Source organism: Antedon mediterranea, chromosome 4 (genome assembly GCF_964355755.1).
Source record: "Antedon mediterranea chromosome 4, ecAntMedi1.1, whole genome shotgun sequence".
Classification (NCBI taxonomy): Eukaryota; Metazoa; Echinodermata; class Crinoidea; order Comatulida; family Antedonidae; genus Antedon; species Antedon mediterranea.
In genome coordinates this window covers 3,491,474-3,514,785 of record NC_092673.1, presented here as the reverse complement: position 1 = coordinate 3,514,785, position 23,312 = coordinate 3,491,474, and the positions used below count along the sequence as shown (strand labels likewise).

General features: G+C 32.1%; 3 protein-coding genes across 4 annotated transcripts in view; 2 read left to right on the top strand and 1 right to left on the bottom strand.

The window, feature by feature from the left end:
• Nucleotides 1-36: 36 nt before the first annotated feature.
• On the top strand, nt 37-3,268 carry LOC140046301 (peroxiredoxin-2-like). The gene is made up of 7 exons (XM_072090887.1): nt 37-100; nt 213-375; nt 567-705; nt 1,280-1,415; nt 1,806-1,909; nt 2,276-2,441; nt 2,817-3,268. Exons 1-7 carry the CDS (start codon nt 83-85, stop codon nt 2,865-2,867), a joined length of 777 nt encoding a protein of 258 aa, XP_071946988.1. The 5' UTR covers nt 37-82; the 3' UTR covers nt 2,868-3,268.
• Nucleotides 3,269-3,392: 124 nt separating this feature from the next.
• LOC140046300 (rhotekin-2-like) overlaps nt 3,393-23,312 on the top strand; it is a 33,552-nt gene continuing 13,632 nt past the window's right edge. Inside the window, exons 1-4 of the mRNA XM_072090886.1 lie at nt 3,393-3,850; nt 12,380-12,635; nt 14,947-15,000; nt 16,612-16,732. Of these exons, the coding sequence (XP_071946987.1) occupies nt 3,713-3,850; nt 12,380-12,635; nt 14,947-15,000; nt 16,612-16,732 (569 nt within the window). The 5' untranslated portion in view covers nt 3,393-3,712. The remainder of the gene's footprint in view (nt 3,851-12,379; nt 12,636-14,946; nt 15,001-16,611; nt 16,733-23,312) is intronic.
• On the bottom strand, nt 17,003-21,853 carry LOC140047899 (uncharacterized). 2 transcript variants are annotated; one of them, XM_072092928.1, is made up of 3 exons: nt 21,759-21,853; nt 19,246-19,797; nt 17,003-18,546 (listed from the first exon to the last, which is right to left on the bottom strand). In XM_072092928.1, the coding sequence occupies exons 2-3, from the start codon at nt 19,760-19,762 to the stop codon at nt 18,242-18,244; spliced, it is 822 nt and encodes a 273-aa protein (XP_071949029.1). In that variant the 5' UTR covers nt 19,763-19,797; nt 21,759-21,853; the 3' UTR covers nt 17,003-18,241. The 2 variants fall into 2 exon arrangements, with proteins under 2 accessions (XP_071949029.1, XP_071949030.1); XM_072092929.1 differs by lacking the exon at nt 21,759-21,853 and adding an exon at nt 21,008-21,083.

Sequence of the window (23,312 nt, the reverse complement as noted above, 5' to 3'; positions counted from 1 at the left end):
TAACATGTGCTTATATAATTTAATTTAAAGGTCCTGGAAAAATTGGGAAAAAAGAGAGTACCTATCGAAATTGTTTGTTAAAATGGCACTTTTACGCAAGGTATTTAAATGTTTACATATTTATGTAAAGTTTTATATTCTAAAATTCTAGAATTAGTAAATGTACATTTTATTGAATGACCAGTTGCTCTTTAATTGTGTCGTTTTTGTAGGTGTTTTTGAATCCCTGCTCAATGTTTGCAAGGACAAGGTGTAGGAGTAGCATTCTTCCATCATCATCATCATCATCAAGGCCAATAACGTACAGGAGCACTGTGCTTGGAAATCCTAAGCCCAGTATACATCATGTGCAAGTTTCTTATCTGTCTGTTACAGGTACAGACTGAATTCCTATGATTGATGTTATTTTAAATTCATTGAATGTTATAATATTAATTAATATAATAATGAATTCATATTTTGGCTTAAAAATGTGGAATGTACAGTAAGTAAGTGAGTGATGATCATTAATGTTAATCATAAATTATTAATTATAATGTTATAATTTCTGTGAATTTAATTTTCAGCCAATAGATTTACAGCACGTGTTCAAGAAACAGCACCCCCATTTCAAGGCCTTGCAGTCGTTGATGGCCAATTCAAAGAAATAAGTTTAGAAGATTATCGAGGGAAATATCTAGTTTTATTTTTCTATCCGTTAGATTTGTAAGTTTTTCCTTATGAAGTGTAGCATAAAAGATATTAGAAAATCCAGTATAGTAGCCTACAGCCAGGACTCCACAATGACTTTCTAAAAACCTGAGACTTTACTTTACCATCTTTTTTTAACCATTATTATTATTATTATTATTTATTCAGGCAAAAGATACATTTTACAAATTATAATACAAATCAACAAATTAAACAAACACAACGCAAAAGAAAATATAAAATCATAGTAACTAGCTGCCAGGAAAGCACAAAAGCAGCCTTAGCCACTGTCACCAATTAGGTGTGTACCTCCAACCAGTAACTAATTATTACAAATAATATATATAATATAGATGTTGATAAAGTTAATATCTTAAAAGAATAACTTAATTATATTAAGTAAAAACGTATTTAAAATTTCTTTGATGTGTCCAGTATAATAATTGGTAAAACCATAGAGATATTATTATAGAATATCTCTATGGTAAAACTAAAAACTCCTTCATGCTTGAAAAAGTCTCACTCTCTGGTTCAGAAAAAGACCAGAAAATCTTTCTTTTTTTATAATAATTTTCACCTTATCTTCTAGCACGTTTGTTTGTCCAACTGAAATCATTGCATTTAGTGACCGAGCAGCTGAATTTCACAATTTGGACACAGAGGTCATTGGGGTGTCAGTGGATTCACATTTTAGTCATTTGGCATGGATCAATACACCAAGAAAGGTAGGCCTACTGTCAATGGACTGTGTCAAAATTATCTTACTGCAGTAACAATTTTAACATTTCATTTCCAGGGATTGTTTTTACTTTAGGTAGTATTTGTCTCATTTCAATGCTATTAAGGAATTAGGTCTTCTCGAGGATAAGGACTATAAACCGTAGGTCCAGTGTAACGTGTGTGCACCTTAAAGAACCCAGTTTATTATTGGAGACGAGTAGGGGATTACCCCGGTGAACTGGTTAACAATAGCCCCTGTGTCATGGGGATTACCACCTATCTGATAGGAAAGTGATTTATTTACTATTGGTAATGTGCCCATACACATACCTGTACATAACAATTTAACAAAATTTTATAAATAAAATAATGCTACTTTACATTAACTATTCTAGGATGGAGGCCTAGGTCAGATGAACATCCCACTATTATCTGATTTCAAGAAGAAAATATCCAGAGATTATGGTGTACTGCTTGAAAATGAAGGCTTAGCCCTTAGGTGAATACTGTCACTTATCTAATCAAATTCTAGCAAAACTTTTTTTTTTTCTAAAGGCCAACTCGGACAGCATCGTATGACAAGGCCAGATGAAACGTCTTGACTCATTGGTGCTGTCTGAGAATCCCGACGAGACAAGTCGTCTTGAGATAGTGTCGGGCGTAGGTTTTATGTCGTTGGGATAAATTTAAACATGTTTATCCTTTAGATTTGTAAGTTTTTGAAACGCATTCCTTGTTAAGTGTAGAATAAGAGATATTGAAATAATCCAGCAAGTAGCCTACAGCTGTCGCCATCGTTGTTCGATGCTGTCTGAATTGGTCTCAAAGCTTAAATATTGTGTAATTAATTTGATGTTTTTTACAGAGGCTTGTTTTTAATTGATCCGGAGGGATGTGTAAAACATTTGAGCATAAATGACCTACCTGTTGGCCGGTCAGTTGATGAAGTCCTCCGCTTGGTTAAGGCTTTTCAGTTTGTAGAAAAGCATGGAGAGGTTTGTCCAGCAGGATGGACGCCAGATTCAGATACAGTAAGTTTTTAAATTTAATTCAGCAGGAGTTGAGCATTTTTGTTTTCATTTGGTTGGCTCATTTGAACAGGGAACTAGTTTGCAAGACTAGGTTAGAAAAGCAAACACATCGATCAAAAAGTTAATAACAGACCATCATACTATCGAAAGAGAGTCATAGAAATGATTAGCATACACAAGACAAAGAGAATAATAGATGATCTGGATGAGGTAGGCTATGTTGAGTGTTCTTTTACCCAAAGACACTTGGGCCAGTTTCATTTATCTATGAGGCGCAACTTGAGCATTTACAGAGACGGAAACTGAAGTGATAAAAAGCCTTATAGCAAGATTATAAAATAAATTTAAATCTTATTAAATCTTTTAATTTTCCAGATTAAACCAGATCCAGAAGGTGCCAAGGAATATTTTTCAAAAGTTGAATAACACACTGTCTGGTTGAATAACACTGTCTGGTTGAATAACACTGTCTGAATATTAAATAAATGAATATATATGACACAGAATCAGAACTGTGACTGTTTCTGAAAATACTTCTTGCCGGCCAACAGTATATTTGTGTGTGAAAACAAATTTGAGCAGTGAATGTTACATCCACACTATATTATATTTTGTGCCATGGATGTTTGCTTTATTAATTTAAAAACCCTCTTTTTTTGTAGGTTCAAGTTTATTTATCAGATATTGGATTAGTTGAAAATGCTATTTTTTACATATAATCAGGTGGTTTGGAATGTGTAATTGATTATAAATCGGGTATTAATTGATATATAAAGAGAGTACTATATAAAGAGAACATTAATTTGTATATAAAGAGTGCTAAACTTGATTTATGGGGCAAATAACTTGATAGAAATTCATATTATGTTTTTTTGATGTGTACTTTGACAGGCATAGAGAAACTGTAAGCAATCCAGTGATATACTGGAAATCGTGATAAACAGAATCGTTAGTGAAACTACTGTATTCAATTAAGTTGTTTGGAGTAAGATATTAACATTATGCATTTAAACAGGGAGTTGTTCTTAATTAATTAACAACTCTGCTGTAAATGAATAGAAAATGCCTACAAATTTTAACAAAGCAGTTTTGCTTGAAATATTGTATTTTACTGTTTGATCATAATAATTGTTAATTTTATGCAAATACAACCGTATTCATAATAATATTCAAGATACAAAAAAAAATAATATGTTTGTGTTTAAAAACATGTAGTGAGCCCTCAACTTTTTCTCATTTACTTTTTTCCGGTCGGCTTTTTTTTCAAAATAATGGAGGGAAGAAAAAGATCGAGTAGCTTTCGACGAACACTTTCATTGCGCAAACGTCGCCGTTCGTCTGAAAATGTCGAAAACCAGAAACCAAAGCGAAGAAGGGTTTCGGATTTTGTTGTAAATCCTAGAAGTCGTGTAAGTACTTGTAAAATAGCGTAGCCTAGGCTACATGTAAAATAAATGTAGGCCCTCGCTCTACACCTACTAGGCTAGCCTAGACTCGCACCCACACAACGCATGCCGCCCGGGCCGGAGGCGTCGCGTTTTCATCGCCCACACATTCCTCCACCACGGTGGAAAGTAGGCCTGTTAGGGTCTAAGCTAGGTTTGTGCGTTGGCTAGGGCTAGACTAGCCTTGAAACGTGTCAATGGTGTTATAATAATATGATAAAATAAGTACAGTGTAGGCCTAGTAGTAGCAAGAAGGCTAGGCCTAGACTAGAGTACAGCCTACAGGTGACAGATGATGGTATTATTATCGGGAATAGTAAAAAGTATGTTTTTTGATTTGGGACCTGCTGTTGCTGCTCAACGACTTAACTTGGCGTTGACTAAAAATGATGCTTGTCGTATATAATTTATAATGTTCATGCGAGGCGCAATCTATTTATTTGTAACATGTCTTTTCCACATATATGTGCTCTACACATTGGGTGCGGACGCCGACGGTATATATTTGCGGTACAGATTTTTTTACATTTTGTACATTACAGTGCTACAGGACAGGACAGTAGTCCTAGCTAAGGTCTGCTTTTTTGCGTAATAATCTTGCCAAAAACCTATGAAATATTTATATTCTTATTGAATTATGAATAGCCCCCTCTATTTTGTTTTTCATTACTGTCACTGTCAGTACTGTACATAGGTTCACTAAACTGTAATCAGATTTTCATACTTAAAGTACTATTCAAAATTAAATTTGTTAGTATTTTGTCAACTCTCTAGACTACAAATAAACGCTTAAATAAAAATGGTAAACTGAAGATGAAGAAATAGCCCAAGAGTTTTCAGAGTATAGAATCAAATGTCTGAAACAAAACTAATAATGGAACTGAATCCATCACCTTTTTTCAGAGTTTTGAAAACAAACCTATACAGTAATTATATATTTAGAGTAAAAAGACTGATTTACTAAAACATTTGAGGAGCAAGCTTATGATTTTAATGTTTAACTGTTAAATGCAAGTTTAAACATTTATTTAACAATGGTGCTCATCAGGCGCACCACTTTTATCAAGCAAATGGATTGTCTCCAATAATTGATTTGCTGGGCAATTTTAGATGTTGGAAAATTGTGTTACTGTATTTAAAGTACCGTACTGTACATTATTTGCCTACAGTAAAAACTGGTGATGACATTATTGGTTAAGGCAGCTGATAACACTATCAGATTTATGATGGAAAGCTGTTATATATTCCGCAGTCACAAAATTATGTATAGAAATATTCTGCACATTGATTTAAATGTAAGATGGTTTAATTATTAAATTCTGCTTGCTAAATTCAAATATAATAATTTTTTGTTTAAAGATGTATTGGCCCCAAAAAGCCTGAAAAAATAAAGATTTAAAAAATCATACGTTGAATAGGTCATTTTGCAGTTTTAATAAAATTATTCACTTCTGTAAAAAAAAATCAACAAAAATAATTATAAATTTCACTTATAAAAGACAAAAGAAATAGTTAATTTTAACCAAAAACCATTGTCTGACATACAATTTAGGTATTTTTTGCTTTTTTCAAATTTCAGGAAAAATATTTTTTTTTGATACAATTTTTGGTCAAAGTGAATAAATGGAATGTTCAACAAAAACAATTTCTTTAGAGGGATAATATCTTTAAATATTATACATTAGAAATATTCAAAACACAACCTTTTATGCCTTTGTTAAAAGGCGAGTGTACTTTTGTGGGTTTTCTTGAAATTAAACACCCTCATTCCCTACTGTGAATATTGGAAGGTATTCTAATTCTGAACAGATTCTTGTCAAAATCAAAACCTATCTCGTTATGTCAAAGATTTCTGAGCCTTTTGGGATAAAAATATATTTTAGGATATTATTACCTTCTGAAATATGCCTAGTAACATTCCTGAATGATTCTTTGATCAATATCTGTGTTATGGGAGGGAATTTATGAATTTGTTCCTGTTAGTAGATCATCAATTTGATGATAATACATTTTATGAAAACACTAGATGTTGAGACAAATAATTGAATTAAAATAGGTGAAAATAAGTTGACCATTGTCAGCTAACACCATTTATACAGTAAGTGTGTATAACCTAACAATATTGTATTAAAATGATGTCAGCCACACCCATCATAGGTTGATCTCACGGTTCAATCCCATCCAATGTTATTGTTACCTACTGTACCTTATGACATACAATTGAATAGAAACCTTTATTAAGGGGACACTTTTAGGACCAAATAAAGTGTCTGCTTAATATGCATGTCACCCAATAACAATAATATTTTGTTGATATAAAGTTTGCGGTACACCACGTGTATTAGTTCTGAAAAGAACTGTTTCTCGGCGTTTCGATCAATATACTTTGATCGTCCTCAGGAGTGAGAATGCCTATATTAATTAAGTAATATATATCTATATTAATTAATAATAATAATTTTATTAATAATATTTATTAGGTCATCAATGAAAAAATAACCAGGAGTGAAAATAGGCTAAAGCCAACCCAAATTCTGCACTCACTCCATACAATAATATTACTAAGGTGTTGGCCGCAGTATTAAAACATATATTTCCCCTCGTTTGTACAGTACATAGGAGAGAGTGTGCACTTTAGGGTTGTTCTAATAGAAAAATTCTGCTGTATTATCAAATACTGATGCCTGTGTTTTTAATACAGTTTAGTATAGTTTACAGTATAGTATGTACTGTACATTATTTTCATTTTGTGAATTTTAAATTAAATACATTTAAAGTTTTTGTTTAGTTATCTACACCCTTCAATTGTAGTACAATAGAAACTCAATTGAATAGACATTGTCATTTGACAGTGCTTTATGCTTTTTATACCTTGTAAATAAAATCACACCATTGCTAGAAAGCTATTAGTAAAATGAAATTTATTGGTGGCATTTTGCCAGTAGTAAAGAGATATGAACAATGCATTATTTTTGTCCTGATTGAATTAATTTCATTAATCAGAATAGTGTTATCAGGCCATAGTATAGTTGACATAATAAAATCTAAAACCCAGCTACAGTATTCATCCCCTATGCACAACCACAGGCTATTAATCCCAGTATTAATTCATGAATAATTATTATTTTCTGTAGTGTGTTATTCTTAAAACATATTTTAAATGGAAATGAAAGCTTTTTAATGCAATATTGTACATCTCTTAATTTAGATTAAAACATTTATTTTTATTTAATTTTTAATAACTGATAGTTAACTTTATTTACTGTATACAATTATTATGTAATATTAAATAATTGAACAATGTAAATCTAGAGCTTTAGGCTAATAATTCAATATACATTGATACAGTAGGATTGTAACAATACTGTACAAATACAATAGTTTTTTACATAATTGATTACAATCTGTGTGTACAGTCCTGCTGTATGAATACATTATTTAGAAGATAGGCCTACTGTACTATCAGCAAGTTTAAATTAGAATTAAAAAAGATATATTTTTAGAAAATAAAATATTAGTAAGTTAACAGCAATGGAATGATAATTAAGTGAACACTACTTTTAATTAAAAAAATTAAAGATCAATTAAACACTTTGGTGTCAATCAAAAGTTGAGAAAGCTCTTGAAAAAAATCCCTAAAATCAGAGTCTGATACTGATAGTATTAAATAACTACTTTAAAAATTGTAAAACATTCGGCGTATTTCCAAAATGTAAAATATCAATAAATGTAGTAGTAGCTAATAAAAAGTATTACTAAAAACGGAACAAAGATATATTAATATTGATAAACAAAATGATTAGAATGAAGCAAAGGAGAGAAGAGGTTGATTTTGTTGTTAGAATTGAATTATATTACATTATAAAAGCATAGACTGAGGGAGCCAGAGAGCAAATGGAGCATCATATTACAAGGTCAGTTTCAAAGTCGCTGTTAATAAGTTGAAGTTCTGTTAACATTCTGGTAGTTCAAGCAATAGTGAAAGCATGTTTGGAAAGACCTACTGAGTCCTACGTTACACAGTTCATGCACAGTTTGAGGCCTATATATTTGCAGCAATACTTTACACACTATCCCATGCCTTTTGACGATCAGCATCATTTCGGATCCTATACTTATTGCAGAGTCTGTCTTACGTTTTACAATGTTATGTGCTTTTGTGGTTTTATCATCATTAATTTGTGATTTTTTAGTTTTATAAATCTGTATTTATAGTCTACCGTAACAGTATTTGGGTAAGTACTGTTGTATTTTTGATTAAAAACCCTAGATTTTCCATAATCTACAATATAGCTCTGTGTTTCAATTTTTGAATTAAAAAGGACGTTTCCGGGTGTTTATTTTTGGGAATAACAGTACAGGTCTCCTTCCAATTGTTCCTTTTGATTGCAGTTTTGGTCTAGGATTCAAATCTTACTTAGTCGATTTTGCTTTTTTAAATTTTCCTTTTACTCCTTATAATTAAAAGACCTGTATAAGATTGCTACTACTACTATTTGTGACCATTATTCGTATTATTTTTATTGATGACATTTTAAACTTTAAAATTGTAAACAGTATTAATTATGTTACCACTTTGTTTCTGCTCTCTGATAAAATTGCGAACAGTATGATATACAATACTGTATTGTTTAAGAAAGCCCTAGCAAATTAAAAAAATATATATAAAAAAATAATATAAATTGAGGCTAAAATGATTAATTCTATAATTTCTAAGTGTAAACAATAAGATGTTGTCAAGGAATTACTAACTGTACAGTACATCATATTCCATAAACTTTTGAAGATTCACATTCAAAATTTAGCCCTCATTTTAACTACTATACCTCATACCCGCAATTGAAAATCTCCATCCATTGATTTTTAGACACACCTATAAAAATGGCATACTTTCATATAACTAATCATCATATCCTCTTAGATTAGGGGCGACATGTTTTTAATAATGACAATTATTCTAAAGTGTTATGCAATAGTTTATGATAAATCTCTCAATTCCTGTCTGTTTTACCCACTCATAGTACTCCTAGCTCTGTAATATTTTCTTCTTTTTGAACACAGCGTATGAAGATTTACTGTGGTTTTTCAAGTACCTTTTCAAACACCACTTGCCATATTCCAATATTATTATTTCTGCTGACAATCTATTGTCAAAATCAATTAAAAGAGTTAAAAGACTTACTTTGTATCCTGATTTGAAACTTGCAGCTGCTTTTAATTTAATTTTTTGAATTTGAAGATCTTTTTGGAAGAAAGTATCAAATTGGTGATTGATTTGATTATAAATTTTAACCGTGGCGGGGGAATGCCCCAGTGCCAAGGAATGTTTCGTTTAACCCGTGATACATACACTGTACGCTGCCAAGATGACGGAGGATTCTAGTACTACTCAACATATCATAGAAGACTTGGATTTATTTTACTTCAGACAGCTTGCAATAAGTTTACAGGTAAATATTATAATAGACATTGAGGTAAATTACAAAACGGTTTAAATTAGTTTATGTTCCAAATCCTCAGTTAAATCCGGCTTCGAGTTCTTATTATAGTAACCTCTCTTATAAGTTCTGTCTACACTATCAAACTAGTTTGACAAAAAAAACTGTGATGTGTCCAAATATATGGTAGCTAGTGATATACTGTATGACATCATCATGTCCATGGGCATATCACATTTTATTCAGTTTGATAGTGTACTGTAGATAAAGCTTTATAGTATAAATATGAGTTCGTGTAAAACCCCTAGTAAACATGAACAAACCAACATGGCTTACGAAAAGCACTCCTTGTGTGTTTTTTTCGTCACCATCCTATACGAGTGTCACTCAATTTTATAACGCATTTATAGTGACTACACAATATGACTATCAAGTCGAAAAATTATTCTGCACACGCTCAGAAATTTTCGCAAGTACTGAATCACTGACTCAACATGTAAAATTTACTGAAATTTTCTACTCATTATGGAAATTTCTAATCAAGACTAATGAAATTAATTAATTAAAGTTGAGAACTTAATTAATTGCAGTTAAGAACTATATTTAGGTTACGCATTCGAGCAGGAATAGACTTAAGTCAATTACAAAAATAAATTCTTTGGTACATTCATATTTGGCCTTAATTATGCTTATTTGGCTAAGTAGTGTGCTCGTCTTCCAAACTCAACTATCTATATTCAGTGTTACTGCTGTATGCTTAATAGTCTTGTGTAAAATTATTGCATATGTTATTTTAGTCACCTACTTAGCATGTTAATATGCAATTTTATTACATGATTATCCAGATTCCAACATAGTGGACTAGTCTTCTATGTAATTGGAGAATTGGTGCATTTCCGAATTAGCCACAATATATAAATAATGCCTTGTTTTGGTAATGAATAAAATATACCCAATAGTATCATGATTGATGATTCCAGCTTTGTGATTGTCAATAATTGACTTAACATTTGATGTCAACACTCTCTAGATACTTAGCCTATTTTTCATCGCTGCCTTAATATGGTATAAAACGACCCAAGTTGTGCTAAACAAAGTGATTAAACTCTTAGGGTTGTTACAGAAGGTTGCTAATGGTGATAGATGTTTTGACCAATCACATGTGTTCTTCGTATAGATATACTCTAGTTCAATATGTTAAAAAGATCTTTGTACAGCCTAACATATTGCTATCATTGTGAGTACTCCTTATATACTACAGTATAGCGCTATCGTCCAATATTTCCACCTTTTTGGTGTTATTACAGTGGTTTTAAGATGTCGGCAGATGTAAGTCATACAAAACAGAAGGTAGGTGTTTTGATGTCTTGTGTATTTATTTTAAGAAAGATACCATACTTTAGTAATAGTGCAAGATGTTTTACAATGAGCGTTTGCCATATACAGTAACTTGTTGGGGTTAAATCTACTGTGTGCTTGACACTTGTAATCAGTTGATTGATGCTAGCATTAGAGCATCATTCTGACAATGTTTAACCATTAAGGTACTGTATATATTATAGTTCCATTCTTTAACCATTGACTCAACAGTTTTAAAATTGTAGTAAATGAACTTGTATTGTATAATATACTGGGAATTACTATGGACTGCAGGCTAGGTACAGTAGTACAGCGTACCTGTAGCTAAAATACAACCAAGCTGTATCCATTGGACAAAACAAATTATTACAGTATTTCTGTGTTTGGAAATGTGACCAAACATTCCTCAGAGAAATTGCAGTACTGTACAGTTAAAATATACTATAATAGTACAGTAGGGTTTACACTGTATACAGTATTGAATGTTTTTCACTCCATGGTTCTGGTGGTAGAACAAGTCTTTTCGGATAAGGACTACTACTACTACAGTACTACTACTACTACTACTACTACTACTACTACTACTACTACTACTACTACTACTACTACTACTACTACAGTACTACAGTACTACTACTACTACAGTACTACTATATAAACTGTAGGTCCAGTGTACACATATAGCTTATGTGTACCTTTAAAGAACCTAGTACATCTTTCGAGATGAGTAGTGAGTTACCTTAATGTACTACAGTAGTCCACACACAGTACAGCCACTGATCATACCTGGAGCCCGTAGGAGACCAGTCTTTGACTGAAGAGGTCACCCAGTTAAATAAATATAGCACCATGTTTGTTTCCTTGGGAGCTATGTAATATCATAAATCAAATATGGTACTCTAAGAATCTCATGTGCAAATATTATTACAGAACATTGTTATAATTAAATAGCTGCAGTGTACCCATATGTAGATAAACTTTGTCGTTCATTATCGATCCAGACAATCCGGTGATTAACAAACACTATTTTGAGACTACAGTATTAAATTTCATACACACCACTGTACTTAATGTCTATATTAATATTAGATTAATAACCTTAGCCCAAGGTTAACCGTTTATGGACTCTAGTTCCTCTATATTCCTGTCTATTATTTAAATTCACAAATTGTGAATCTTGTAAGTTCGATTTACGAATGAATTAGGAGTATCAGTACTTTTAGAAATCAATAAGATAGCAATAATTGCAAATGTGTCCTAAGGTAAGTGTATCTAAGTTTGATTCAAGTGCATTTTGAAGTAACTAATTTACTTTATTATCAAATAAGTGTACTGAACTGTATTTCAGGAATAATGTTAGTGGCTTGAACCAGTCTACACATAATGAGCCTAGAATACAATACATCAGAGCTCCTTGAAACTTTTGGACCTAATAATGTATAATGATCTAAGATAAATCTTTTTGTTAAGCTCTGTCTACACTGTCAAATTAGTTTGACAAAAAGAGATGATGATGTGATGTACCCAAATATGGTAGTGATAATGGTATGCTCAAATATAGTAGTGATATGACATCATGTTTATGGGCTCATCACATTTTTTGTCACATAAACTTTGATAGTGTAGGCAGAGCTTATGCATACATGTAAGGTACAGTACCTAAAAGTGTTCAAAGACATTTTACTTTCTTGTTTAGGACTATGACATCCAGCAAAAAATCGATCTGGAGATCAAAATGCGAGAAGGCACTGCAAAACTTCTGGCAGCGTGCAAGAGGGAGACACAGTCGCTGGAAGCCGCTAAGAGTCTTCTGATGTCCAATGCACGTGTGATGGCATACATGTCAGAGCTGCAGAAACGAAAGACTGCAGAATGCATGGAAAGAGCATCAGGGAGTTCCATGAGCAGTGAAGAGATACTGATTCCGTGTAAAGCTAAGGTGGCTGTCTCAGGTACAGTATTTTTGATATCAATACTTTTATTATATTAAGTCAAGTTCAACCATCAACAAGCCTTTTTCCTGGATTTGTTCTCTAATTTTGTCTTTTCTTAAGGTGTGTCTACACTATCAAACTATAACAAAAAAATGTGATGTGTTGTGCCCATATATGGACATGATGATATTATATCACTACCATATTTGGGCATATCACTATCGTATTTGGGCATATCACTACCATTTTTGGGCACATCACTACCATTTTTAGGCACATTACATTTTTTTGTCAAACTAGTTTGATAGTATAGACAGCTTTATAGACCCTTTTTTATAGAGCCTTTGGTCCTGTTTTTTTCTATCTAACAGTACACAATAGTGTATACAACAATACTGCATAAACCATCTCATAATACATGCTGTTATTGCCGACACATTTTTAATTTGACATTTTTAAATTATTTAATAATGCCACTGAGGATTGACAGTGTGTAAACTATTGTTAATTATTCAGTTTAATGAATAAAAATCATTATGGAGCAATTAGTGTATTGTTCTACATATGAATTATGCAAGCATGTTTTCAGAAAACTTATTAAAACACGTTTATTTATGTAACAAGTACCTACAGCATTGTGTTCAACTTGTTTGTTTACCTAACATACAATAACATAGTGGTGCCCTATCACCATTAAACAACTGTTCCTCAGGCCTTGACCTTTAATAACACTACAAAAAAATCATGCAAATTGGTGGAAACCAACAATATGGTTTAAATAGACATTTTACCACCTAATGCCAGTTTGATAGTTAGGCCCAATGGAGGTGTGACAACCATGATGATGTGTAGTCTTAAGTATACACCTCCTGCTGGCTTTCTTTTTAGCAGCTGTCTAGTTACTTCAAATTAAACAGCAGCCTAGAATCCATCTTGACCCACATTCAAGTTGCCATTGAGGAGGTCATAAAGACTAGGGATGCTGATGATATAAAAATCACTGTATATTTTGTTGAAGTTTATTTTGGATTTGTTTGTTTGGATAATGTGATTCTTTCCTCACCTTTGTCACATTTGTGACAATGATAGTGGTATCAATCTCGTTGATTTATGTTTGGTTTCTTCACATTCATGTCAATGACATTTTCCTCAATCCTAACAATTATCATAATGAATATGATCACCAACTTTTTTAATGAACCATCAAGTTCAATGATCCATGGTATACTGTATGAGGGCCAGCTTTGATATTTTTTTCAAATTCAGTCATTTGCTGGATATGAAGATGGTGACCTCCAGTATTAAATAATACTTCGCCTATATCCAAAATAGCAGTATTCACCCTTTTGTGAATAGTAACTAATTGTGGCCATAACTATAACCAGAAACTCTCATTCTCAAACAAAGTATTTGTGTAAAATACATTACAATGTGTCTCAATGCCTTTTTGTCACATCCATAACACATAGATTCAGAATTTAATTAAATATTTGGAAATTTTAGCTCTGCATTTAATCTAAATTGAAATGTTATCTATGCTGGTAATTTATTTTGAAATTCAGCCTTGCAGCTATCGCCTAGCACGTCCGAAATCGGGCTGAAAATCAACTTCCTTCTCGAAAAAATTCTGTTTACGTGATGTCCATGTACATTACGACCATCTTAGGATTATGCTACTTAGTTCAATTAACATAATGGGAGTGCAAAGGACGGTGGGTTAAGCCCATGTACTTAAATGGTACTATACTCTACACATCCATACATAGATTATGATGTAAATATGTTTTCGGGCATTTTTCTGCTGCGGTGAGGAAATTGTCTTGGTAGCACAAATTGGATAAATGTTGTTCTATAGCAAATGTTGTATACACTTACAGTGAACCCCTAGTAGGGTAGTTTTAATTACATATATATGTATATATAATCAGTGGCACTTTATTAATAATAACAATGCTTGAAATCAAATTTTATGTGACAAAAAAATGTGATGTGCCCATAACATATTGACATGATGATGTCATATCACCATCATATTTGAGCATATCACTACCATCACACTTTTTTTGTCAAACTAGTTTGATAGTGTAAACAGAGCTTTAAACTGACTGTATTGTACAGTATGGTAGTTAGTACGATACAATGTGATTATAGGTAACTTTGTTCAGATTTTGTTGTGTGAGGTTTTTCTTTGTGTCAATACTTAAACACTGTAATCATAGAGGTACAGTTATAACAATTTTATACAGCAACTCCATGCTGTAATGTGTTATTAATGACCTTAATTAGTGATCAACTTTCAATAAATTAAAATGTTACTTTTTTTTTGTAGATCTTCGGATACCTATTGTCTGGAAGGAGGAGGACCATATAATGAATAAAGGAGGTTTGTTTATCTTTTTTCAACATTTTTTGGAATAAATAAAAATAATGCATTTTTGTCTTGTATTTGTACATAAATTTGTATAATTCTGGATACATATTAGAGACCACATACAAATATTTATTTTTTATTTATTTCGAAACCCAACCAACAGCAAAAAAAAAAAAATCGCCAATAACAAGAGGGTTAATTTATAATTTATCAAATTATAAATATTACAGCTTGAAATTGGGTTTAAATGAATGTAAAAATTTGCCATATCTCAGATTTCATGAGAATTTAAAATTACATTATCCTAAACAACCACATGAAATTGAATATTTCATGAATCAAAAATAGAATCTATGAAAATACCGGAAATACATTTTTATGATTTTAGATAACTTAGGGTAGTACTGTATATGAAAATTAAGATGGAAGAGTTAAAAATAAATCTATACTGTACAGTATTAAAATTATCTTGTCCAAGTATCGTATGAATTAATACCCCTTTCACAGCAAACTCTTTGTGACCATTCAAAATGTTGAGAAACTCTGGAGAGACCCTCATTCACATCTAATAACATCGTTTTTTTTAAATAAAATCGTAAATACCTCCCTCTATTTTGTTTGTTTACATAACGACGATCATTAGAATCATTTAATTGATAATATATTTTTAATTTAATCATTATTTCAAAAGACTCAGAAGATTTCAGAAGTCACATAATGCTTTATTATACTATTTATTATTTTTTATACCCGCTATATATTTTGTACACGCTATATATTTTTGTAAAACTAAAGCATTGATTGATCCTGTGAGAATGACCTTTTGACCTAAAATATCCGAGTTTGATGTTGTTACCTTTCACACCAACCATCTTGGTGTGTCTCTGCAGTTTGGCCACTGGAGAACGTTTAGCTGTTAAACCCCAGTGTTTTGAACTCAGGAGTTGTTTGATTTTACTTTCACACTACACACTGGGGCGTCAACTCCGGAGTGTCTCTGGAGTTTTATTTTTGGTGTGAAAGGGGTATAGTAGTACAGTACCTGTTGCTCTGGGTGACCCACCAACATAACTACTGTACATAACTATTTGCATTTTCAAGAGACACTTGTTATGCACTATAAAAGGTATTTGGCTCTCAAATTATCAAAATATGTGGGAGGAAAAAAAAACATTTTGAGGGCTAGTATTACTAAATAGGTCTTCCGGGGATGGAAATTCCATTTCAGAATTTTCTTCCTATTTGGTGTAGGTCAAATTATATTGGAGTCGCTCTAGGCAAAAGTGTATCATTATTATCTCCTAATATTTATGATGTTAGTGCCAAGATCTCAGGTGTATACAGATAGTTAAAATAGTTGCCTTGGTCCACTGCTCATATCATTTCCGAGTCCATGATTTTTTTTAGTTACCATGCCATACTAATCCCATCTGAAGATTTTTGAATTGGCTTAAATATCAAGACCAAATGTTGATGTGTATAACAATGCAGATTTCAAAGGAGAGGTCAACATTTTTTTTAATCGGGTTTGATAGACTTTAACTGTTTTTCAACTGATCGTAAAAATCCTTTTTTTTTTTGGATGAACTCCTAAACTCACATTATTTATTATCTTAATTTCAGACCACAATAGATATGCCGTTTTCTGTTTACTGAAGATTGGAACTGAGATTTATGACACGGAAATGGTGACAAATGTTGATCGCCAGTCAACTGATATCAGTTTTGATGATGTCATTACTTTGTAAGTAGTTTTGATGATGTCATTTACTTTGTTTGATGATGTCTTAACTTGGTTTGTTTTTTTTATATTATTTGTTTTCAACATTACCTGTGATTGATTGACAACCCATTGAAATAAACAAGAGATGAGAAACATTATTATAGGTAATGAAATAAGTTTAATACTATTTTACTATAAAACTTAATTATAAAACTTATAAATAAAATAGGTTGATTGTGAAAAAAATATCAAAATATTATATTAAATCTAGCAGTTACTTTATTTGTGTACTGCAAAGTGTGCTAAACAAATACAATTTTTAGTAATATTCACAAATAATTCTAATCTTCTAAAAATACTTTTACAATTAATCCTCAGAAAAACATATTAAATTAGTTATATTTTACATAAAAGAAATATACTTCTTCTTCAACATAAATTAATTGTTGAGTACATTTCTTCAGTATTCATTTAATTTGTATACTGCCCTCTACATTATTGAAAGTGATTGTTCCTGTCTATTGATATAACACCCTAAAATGACTTTAGTTTTGTTAAAACCGGTGAAAAAATACAGGGAAGTCAACAATGTGTAAACAATAGTAAAAGAAATAATAGTTATAAATAATAAATTATATTCACATTTCAACCATTTCATTCAATACAATAGTCTCTGAAATCTAAACTGTAATCTAATGCAACAAGTTTTATTTTTTTATATAAAAAGTACACTGCAACATAATTTGGTAGCTAACTGAAATTGGGTGAGTTATGGTATTCATAATGAGCGGTGTCTAAGTCTAACCTTTGTAACAATTCAATAGATGTTACAAGTTCAGTGACCTATTCAAAGCACCACCTTGCTCGCAATTAACTTATTAATTAATGACTGGCTTTATATTAAGAGTCCACTCAATCCATTATCTGTTATTAAAATAGGAGAGGAGATATTAGTATCTAGATTGGTTCATAAACACATGATAGTAGATTCGTACAATAAGCTGATATGTTATCACCTGATGCAAGGAATTACATTTGTTAAGCTCTATCCACACTATCAAACTTAATGTGATAAATGTGATGAAAAAAACATGAATTTCTTAAATACAGAATTTGGCATGAAAACCACTCTGACTTGATTTTTCATTAGTTAGATACTTACAGTACAAGCCCATAACACAAATAAAGTTATGTGAGTTTATGGTGGATACTTTGTAATATACCTTGAAAATAAATATATGAAGTTAATAAAAACACAACAAAATGTAATATTCAAGTTAAAATACCTATTTAATAGTCATCTACAGTAATGACATTTTTTTCATACATTTTTTAATGCCTCCTAATTATTAATTAAAGTGCTTTTTTAAAAATAAAACCTCATAACACCAACAACATTTTAAAAAATGAAACATAAATCAAAATATAAATTGATAATTTATATTGGATGCGGTAGAAATGTTTTGCCTGCACGTGGCCTTTATGGGTATGGTAAAGCATACTGAAATATACAGTAATATAAAATAAGTTTTAAATATCTACATCAACATTCATCAATCTACCAAAATTGGATGCTAATAATTTAAGGTCATCGACCTTAGCTGAATCAAAGGTCATACGTCGTGTTTGTACTGTGGCTTGCTCGGCAGATAGTTGTAGTTCCTTTTGTAGATTTGTACACTTTATTGTCATGGCATCTATCTCGGGTTCAGAATACTGTTTTGATGTTTTCAGCTCACCCTCAAACTTTGTCCAGAACCGAAGATGTCGTTGTATTTTGGCTCGTGATTTGTCACGCTTTGATCGTTCTTTGTTTAACTCCAAATTGAGTGATGCTGAGGGTTTAAAATTTTTCAATATTTAAAAATTATCATGTGTTGAAAAAAACGCAATACGGTAACATTAAAGGAAGAATGCTATCATTTCTAAAGCTTTGTCTATACTATCAAACTTTATGTGACAAAAAATGTGATGTGCTCATATATATGGACATAATGTCATATCACTACCATATTTGGGCACATCACACTTTTTTTGTTAAACTAGTTTGATAGTGTAGACAGAGGTTTAGTGAATGTGTTTTTCATCCACCTTCCCCTTCTAAATGAAATGCCTATTTTAAGGGAACTCTTATTAACTGAAAACTGTGTTATTTTCGCGACGGTGTCCCCTTAATAGGGTTTCTACTCTATATTAAATTCCTAATGTGTAATCTTATTATTACACATCATGTATAAAACAATGCTTGTCTACTGTATTAGCCACAATAACCTTAAATATGAATTCATTCCTATTAATATCATTTACCAATTAATTCTTATTTATGCGACTATTTTTAATATTGATATTTTTAATATTGATATTTTTAATATTGATATTACTGTAGGTATATAGTGGATTATTTTTCCATTGTCAATTTTTATTAGAGGAAGTCGTATCATTGTGGATATCAGTCTGTTTATTCTCTATTGACCAATGCTAAAATAGAAAATTAATTGTAGAATTTCTTTTGATTAAAAGATTAAACGACTTACCTATGACGTCTTTTTTTCTTGTTGTTAAGGTTTCAACAATCTCATTGAATTGCGCCTCAATCTGACCTTTAACCTTTCCATAATGCTTCTCTGTTTTGTGCGCGCTTGAATTCTCTTGTCGGGCTGTGTTTTTTAAATCTTTGCGTAATTCCTTAACCTGAGAGTAGAGAATTTGCTGACCTGGGTTAATCATTCTGCCTATGGTTGGAGAGTGCAAACTGATAGGGCTCCGTGACCGTTTTGGACTCGACAGCGGACTCTTAGGCCTTGTCGTGTGCATGTAAAAATCCGGTTTTTCAACACATAGACAACTAGGCGTTTTGATCGATGGCAAAAAGTTGACTTGGTTGCATTCTGGGCAAAGAATCAGTTTCTCGTTGTTTTTTGCAGTAATGTCGCCGATACATTCCTGACATAGCGTGTGGTTACAATCTAACGTTTGTAGTTTTTCCGGTAGAATGTTCTCATCGCAACAAATAGTACATTGAAGTGATCCGTTGCTGTTTATGTCCGACATGTTTTATTATATTTGTTTGTCTGAAGTACGGTCGACTGAAAGAAGAAAAATAGAAATTATTATTATTGATTCATTCAATAAAAGATTTCAACTGCACATGACTCTGGTTAAGATTGTAATATAATCTTTGAAATTGCTCACAGAAATTCTAAATGTTGCGAAGCATGTAGTAAAGTAAGTCTTCGGTCAAGCCTTGACAAGCTTATATGGCTAGAGATAATCCCTAGTTTCCGATGTTGCCATTCAAAGCCAGGCCTAGGAGAAAGACATTCTGTGATCAAGTAGAGTTGAAGGTTAAGATTCCTTAAATACCAGGATCCTGGGTTCAAATCCTATCCGGTCAATACTTTTTTTCACACAACAAAAACTGTTTATGTTTAAATTCGCAATTTCTGAAATACACCTTAGATGATATTAATGATGAACAAGTATTGTTTGATGTCCAGAATGTTGCTAAATGTACCTCACCGATTTCTCATTTTATACTTTTATGCCAATGAATTCCTTTAATTTCCATACTCCTTTAGTTAATATCATTTGAAAACCATTAATCCTAAACATTTTATGTGAATCGTAAAACGAAAATAATGTTCCAGAACATAATCAAAGAATTTGATTTTATCAGGAGTTACAAATCAAAATATTGATGGATAAAAAATGTCATTATTTTCGATCTTTCTTTAACTCTGTGAATTAACTATAGTCAATATATCACTTTATAAACATTTTGAGAATTTTTGCCATACGACGTTGTTGACTGATCACGCTCGAAAATCAACTTGCTGTGCTCACCGTCTATAACTTTTGTACTCCTCGTTGTAGCACTGCCCTTTTTAATGGGCTGGCTTCCAGGCCTAGCATTCGTCAATGATTTACGATGGATAACTTATAATAGTAGGTGTGTTATAAAACAAATAATTAATGTTTTGTATTCGTTGAATGGAATAGAATATTTCATTCATTGAAAAATTAAATGCTCTATTTAAATCGGCTCCGCCTTGGTAATTAGAGCAGTCAATTTTTCAACTAATGAAATATTTTCCATTCAACTCATAAACATTAATTATTTATAATTATATAAGAACTACCACATAAAATATTGTTAAATATGCTGGAGAGCAAATAGTGTCAGTACTCAACAAACAGTAAGAATAAACCAACAATATAAACTACTATGTTTTCATGCACAAATAACATTTAAAATGCAAAAAGTTGTAAGAAATATATATATATATAAGCACTTACGGTCTGTCATTTAAATTTCTCGTCTAACTGCTGTTAAGAGTGTAGCTAAGTGTTAGCTAGAGAACATTAAATTTATGTTTCTCTTAATGTCCTGTCTTTTTCTTATTTATGTCAATTGAGAGAACGTCAGATATTAGAATATATACTACAGTAATAAATGCATTTGATGTTGAATATGTTTAGATCTAAGTAATGAATCGTAATAAATACAAATTGTTAATGACAGAACTTTTTTTTTTCTTTTGCAAAGTCATCATAAATTCTTTCAGTCAAATATAAGCAAATTTGTTCAGATAATTTTAAGCCTTGGTTTGTGAAATTCAGTATATACATGTACTGGGCTAAAATTCAATATTAGAATCGTTATTACTGTACCCAATGTTGTTCACGTTGAATTTGTTATCTATTTACCTCTTCAGTCAAAGACTGGTCTCCCAGAGGGGCCTAGTTATGTTCAGTGGATGTGTGTGTACTAATACACCGGGGTAAACCCCTACTCGTCTCAAAAGATGTACAGTACTGTACTAGATTCTTTAAAGTGCACATGAGCCAGATGTGTACACTGGACCTACGGTTTATAGTCCTTATTCAAGAAGACTTGTTCTACCAGTGACCAGAATCATGGAGGGAGTGAGCCTCGAACTCTGCCGATGAGTCAGAATTTCAATCCAAAACATAGAAAAATATAACAAACACCAGGAAACAAAATATTCTACCCTTAAAACTGTCTTATAAATCATACTGAACTAACCTTGATTATAAAGAAAATCCTAAGAATGAGATAAAAATCCTGACTGATTCGAAATGTCAGATTGTGTTTAACCTAATAAATGCAATCATTTTCATACACATGACTAGCTATTTTACTTTTCAAATATTCTAGCCATTGTCAACAACAACCTTGCAATATTTTCACTGCCTGTTAAGCTTCAATTAATATCTATACAATATTACACAGTTGATTTAATTCAATAGTTTTGTCAAAAGTTCCGATTTGATTACTTTTTAATAATGACACAGTTTGACAGAAAATATAATCTGTCATTTCAACAGTAAATGCAGTACAGTACCTTTTATGTTGGACTAACACACAAAATTCAATATATAAGAAATTTCAATTTCTTTCCATGAATATCAACTCTCCCGAAACGAGTCTCTGAATACCAGATAATTTTTTACCAATGTACTGTAGAATTCTGAAAATGTGGTAACTCAATGGTGTTGGTAACTCAATGGTGTTGTTGACTCATTGGTGTTGTTGACTCATTGGTGTTGGTAACTCAATGGTGTTGTTGACTCATTGGTGTTGGTAACTCAATGGTGTTGGTAACTCAATGGTGTTGTTGACTCATTGGTGTTGGTAACTCAATGGTGTTGTTGACTCATTGGTGTTGTTGACTCATTGGTGTTGGTAACTAAATGGTGTTGTTGACTCATTGGTGTTGTTGACTCATTGGTGTTGGTAACTCAATGGTGTTGTTGACTCATTGGTGTTGTTGACTCAATGGTGTTGGTAACTCAATGGTGTTGTTGACTCATTGGTGTTGTTGACTCAATGGTGTTGGTAACTCAATGGTGTTGTTGACTCATTGGTGTTGTTGACTCAATGGTGTTGGTAACTCAATGGTGTTGTTGACTCATTGGTGTTGTTGACTCAATGGTGTTGTTGACTCATTGGTGTTGTTGACTCAATGGTGTTGTTGACTCAATGGTGTTGGTAACTCAATGGTGTTGTTGACTCATTGGTGTTGTTGACTCAATGGTGTTGTTGACTCATTGGTGTTGTTGACTCATTGGTGTTGGTAACTCAATGGTGTTGTTGACTCAATGGTGTTGTTGACTCATTGGTGTTGTTGACTCAATGGTGTTGTTGACTCATTGGTGTTGTTGACTCAATGGTGTTGTTGACTCATTGGTGTTGTTGACTCATTGGTGTTGTTGACTCAATGGTGTTGTTGACTCATTGGTGTTGGTAACTCAATGGTGTTGTTGACTCATTGGTGTTGGTAACTCAATGGTGTTGGTAACTCAATGGTGTTGTTGACTCATTGGTGTTGTTGACTCAATGGTGTTGTTGACTCAATGGTGTTGTTGACTCATTGGTGTTGTTGACTCATTGGTGTTGTTGACTCATTGGTGTTGTTGACTCAATGGTGTTGTTGACTCATTGGTGTTGGTAACTCAATGGTGTTGTTGACTCATTGGTGTTGGTAACTCATTGGTGTTGTTGACTCATTGGTGTTGTTGACTCAATGGTGTTGGTAACTCAATGGTGTTGTTGACTCATTGGTGTTGTTGACTCAAT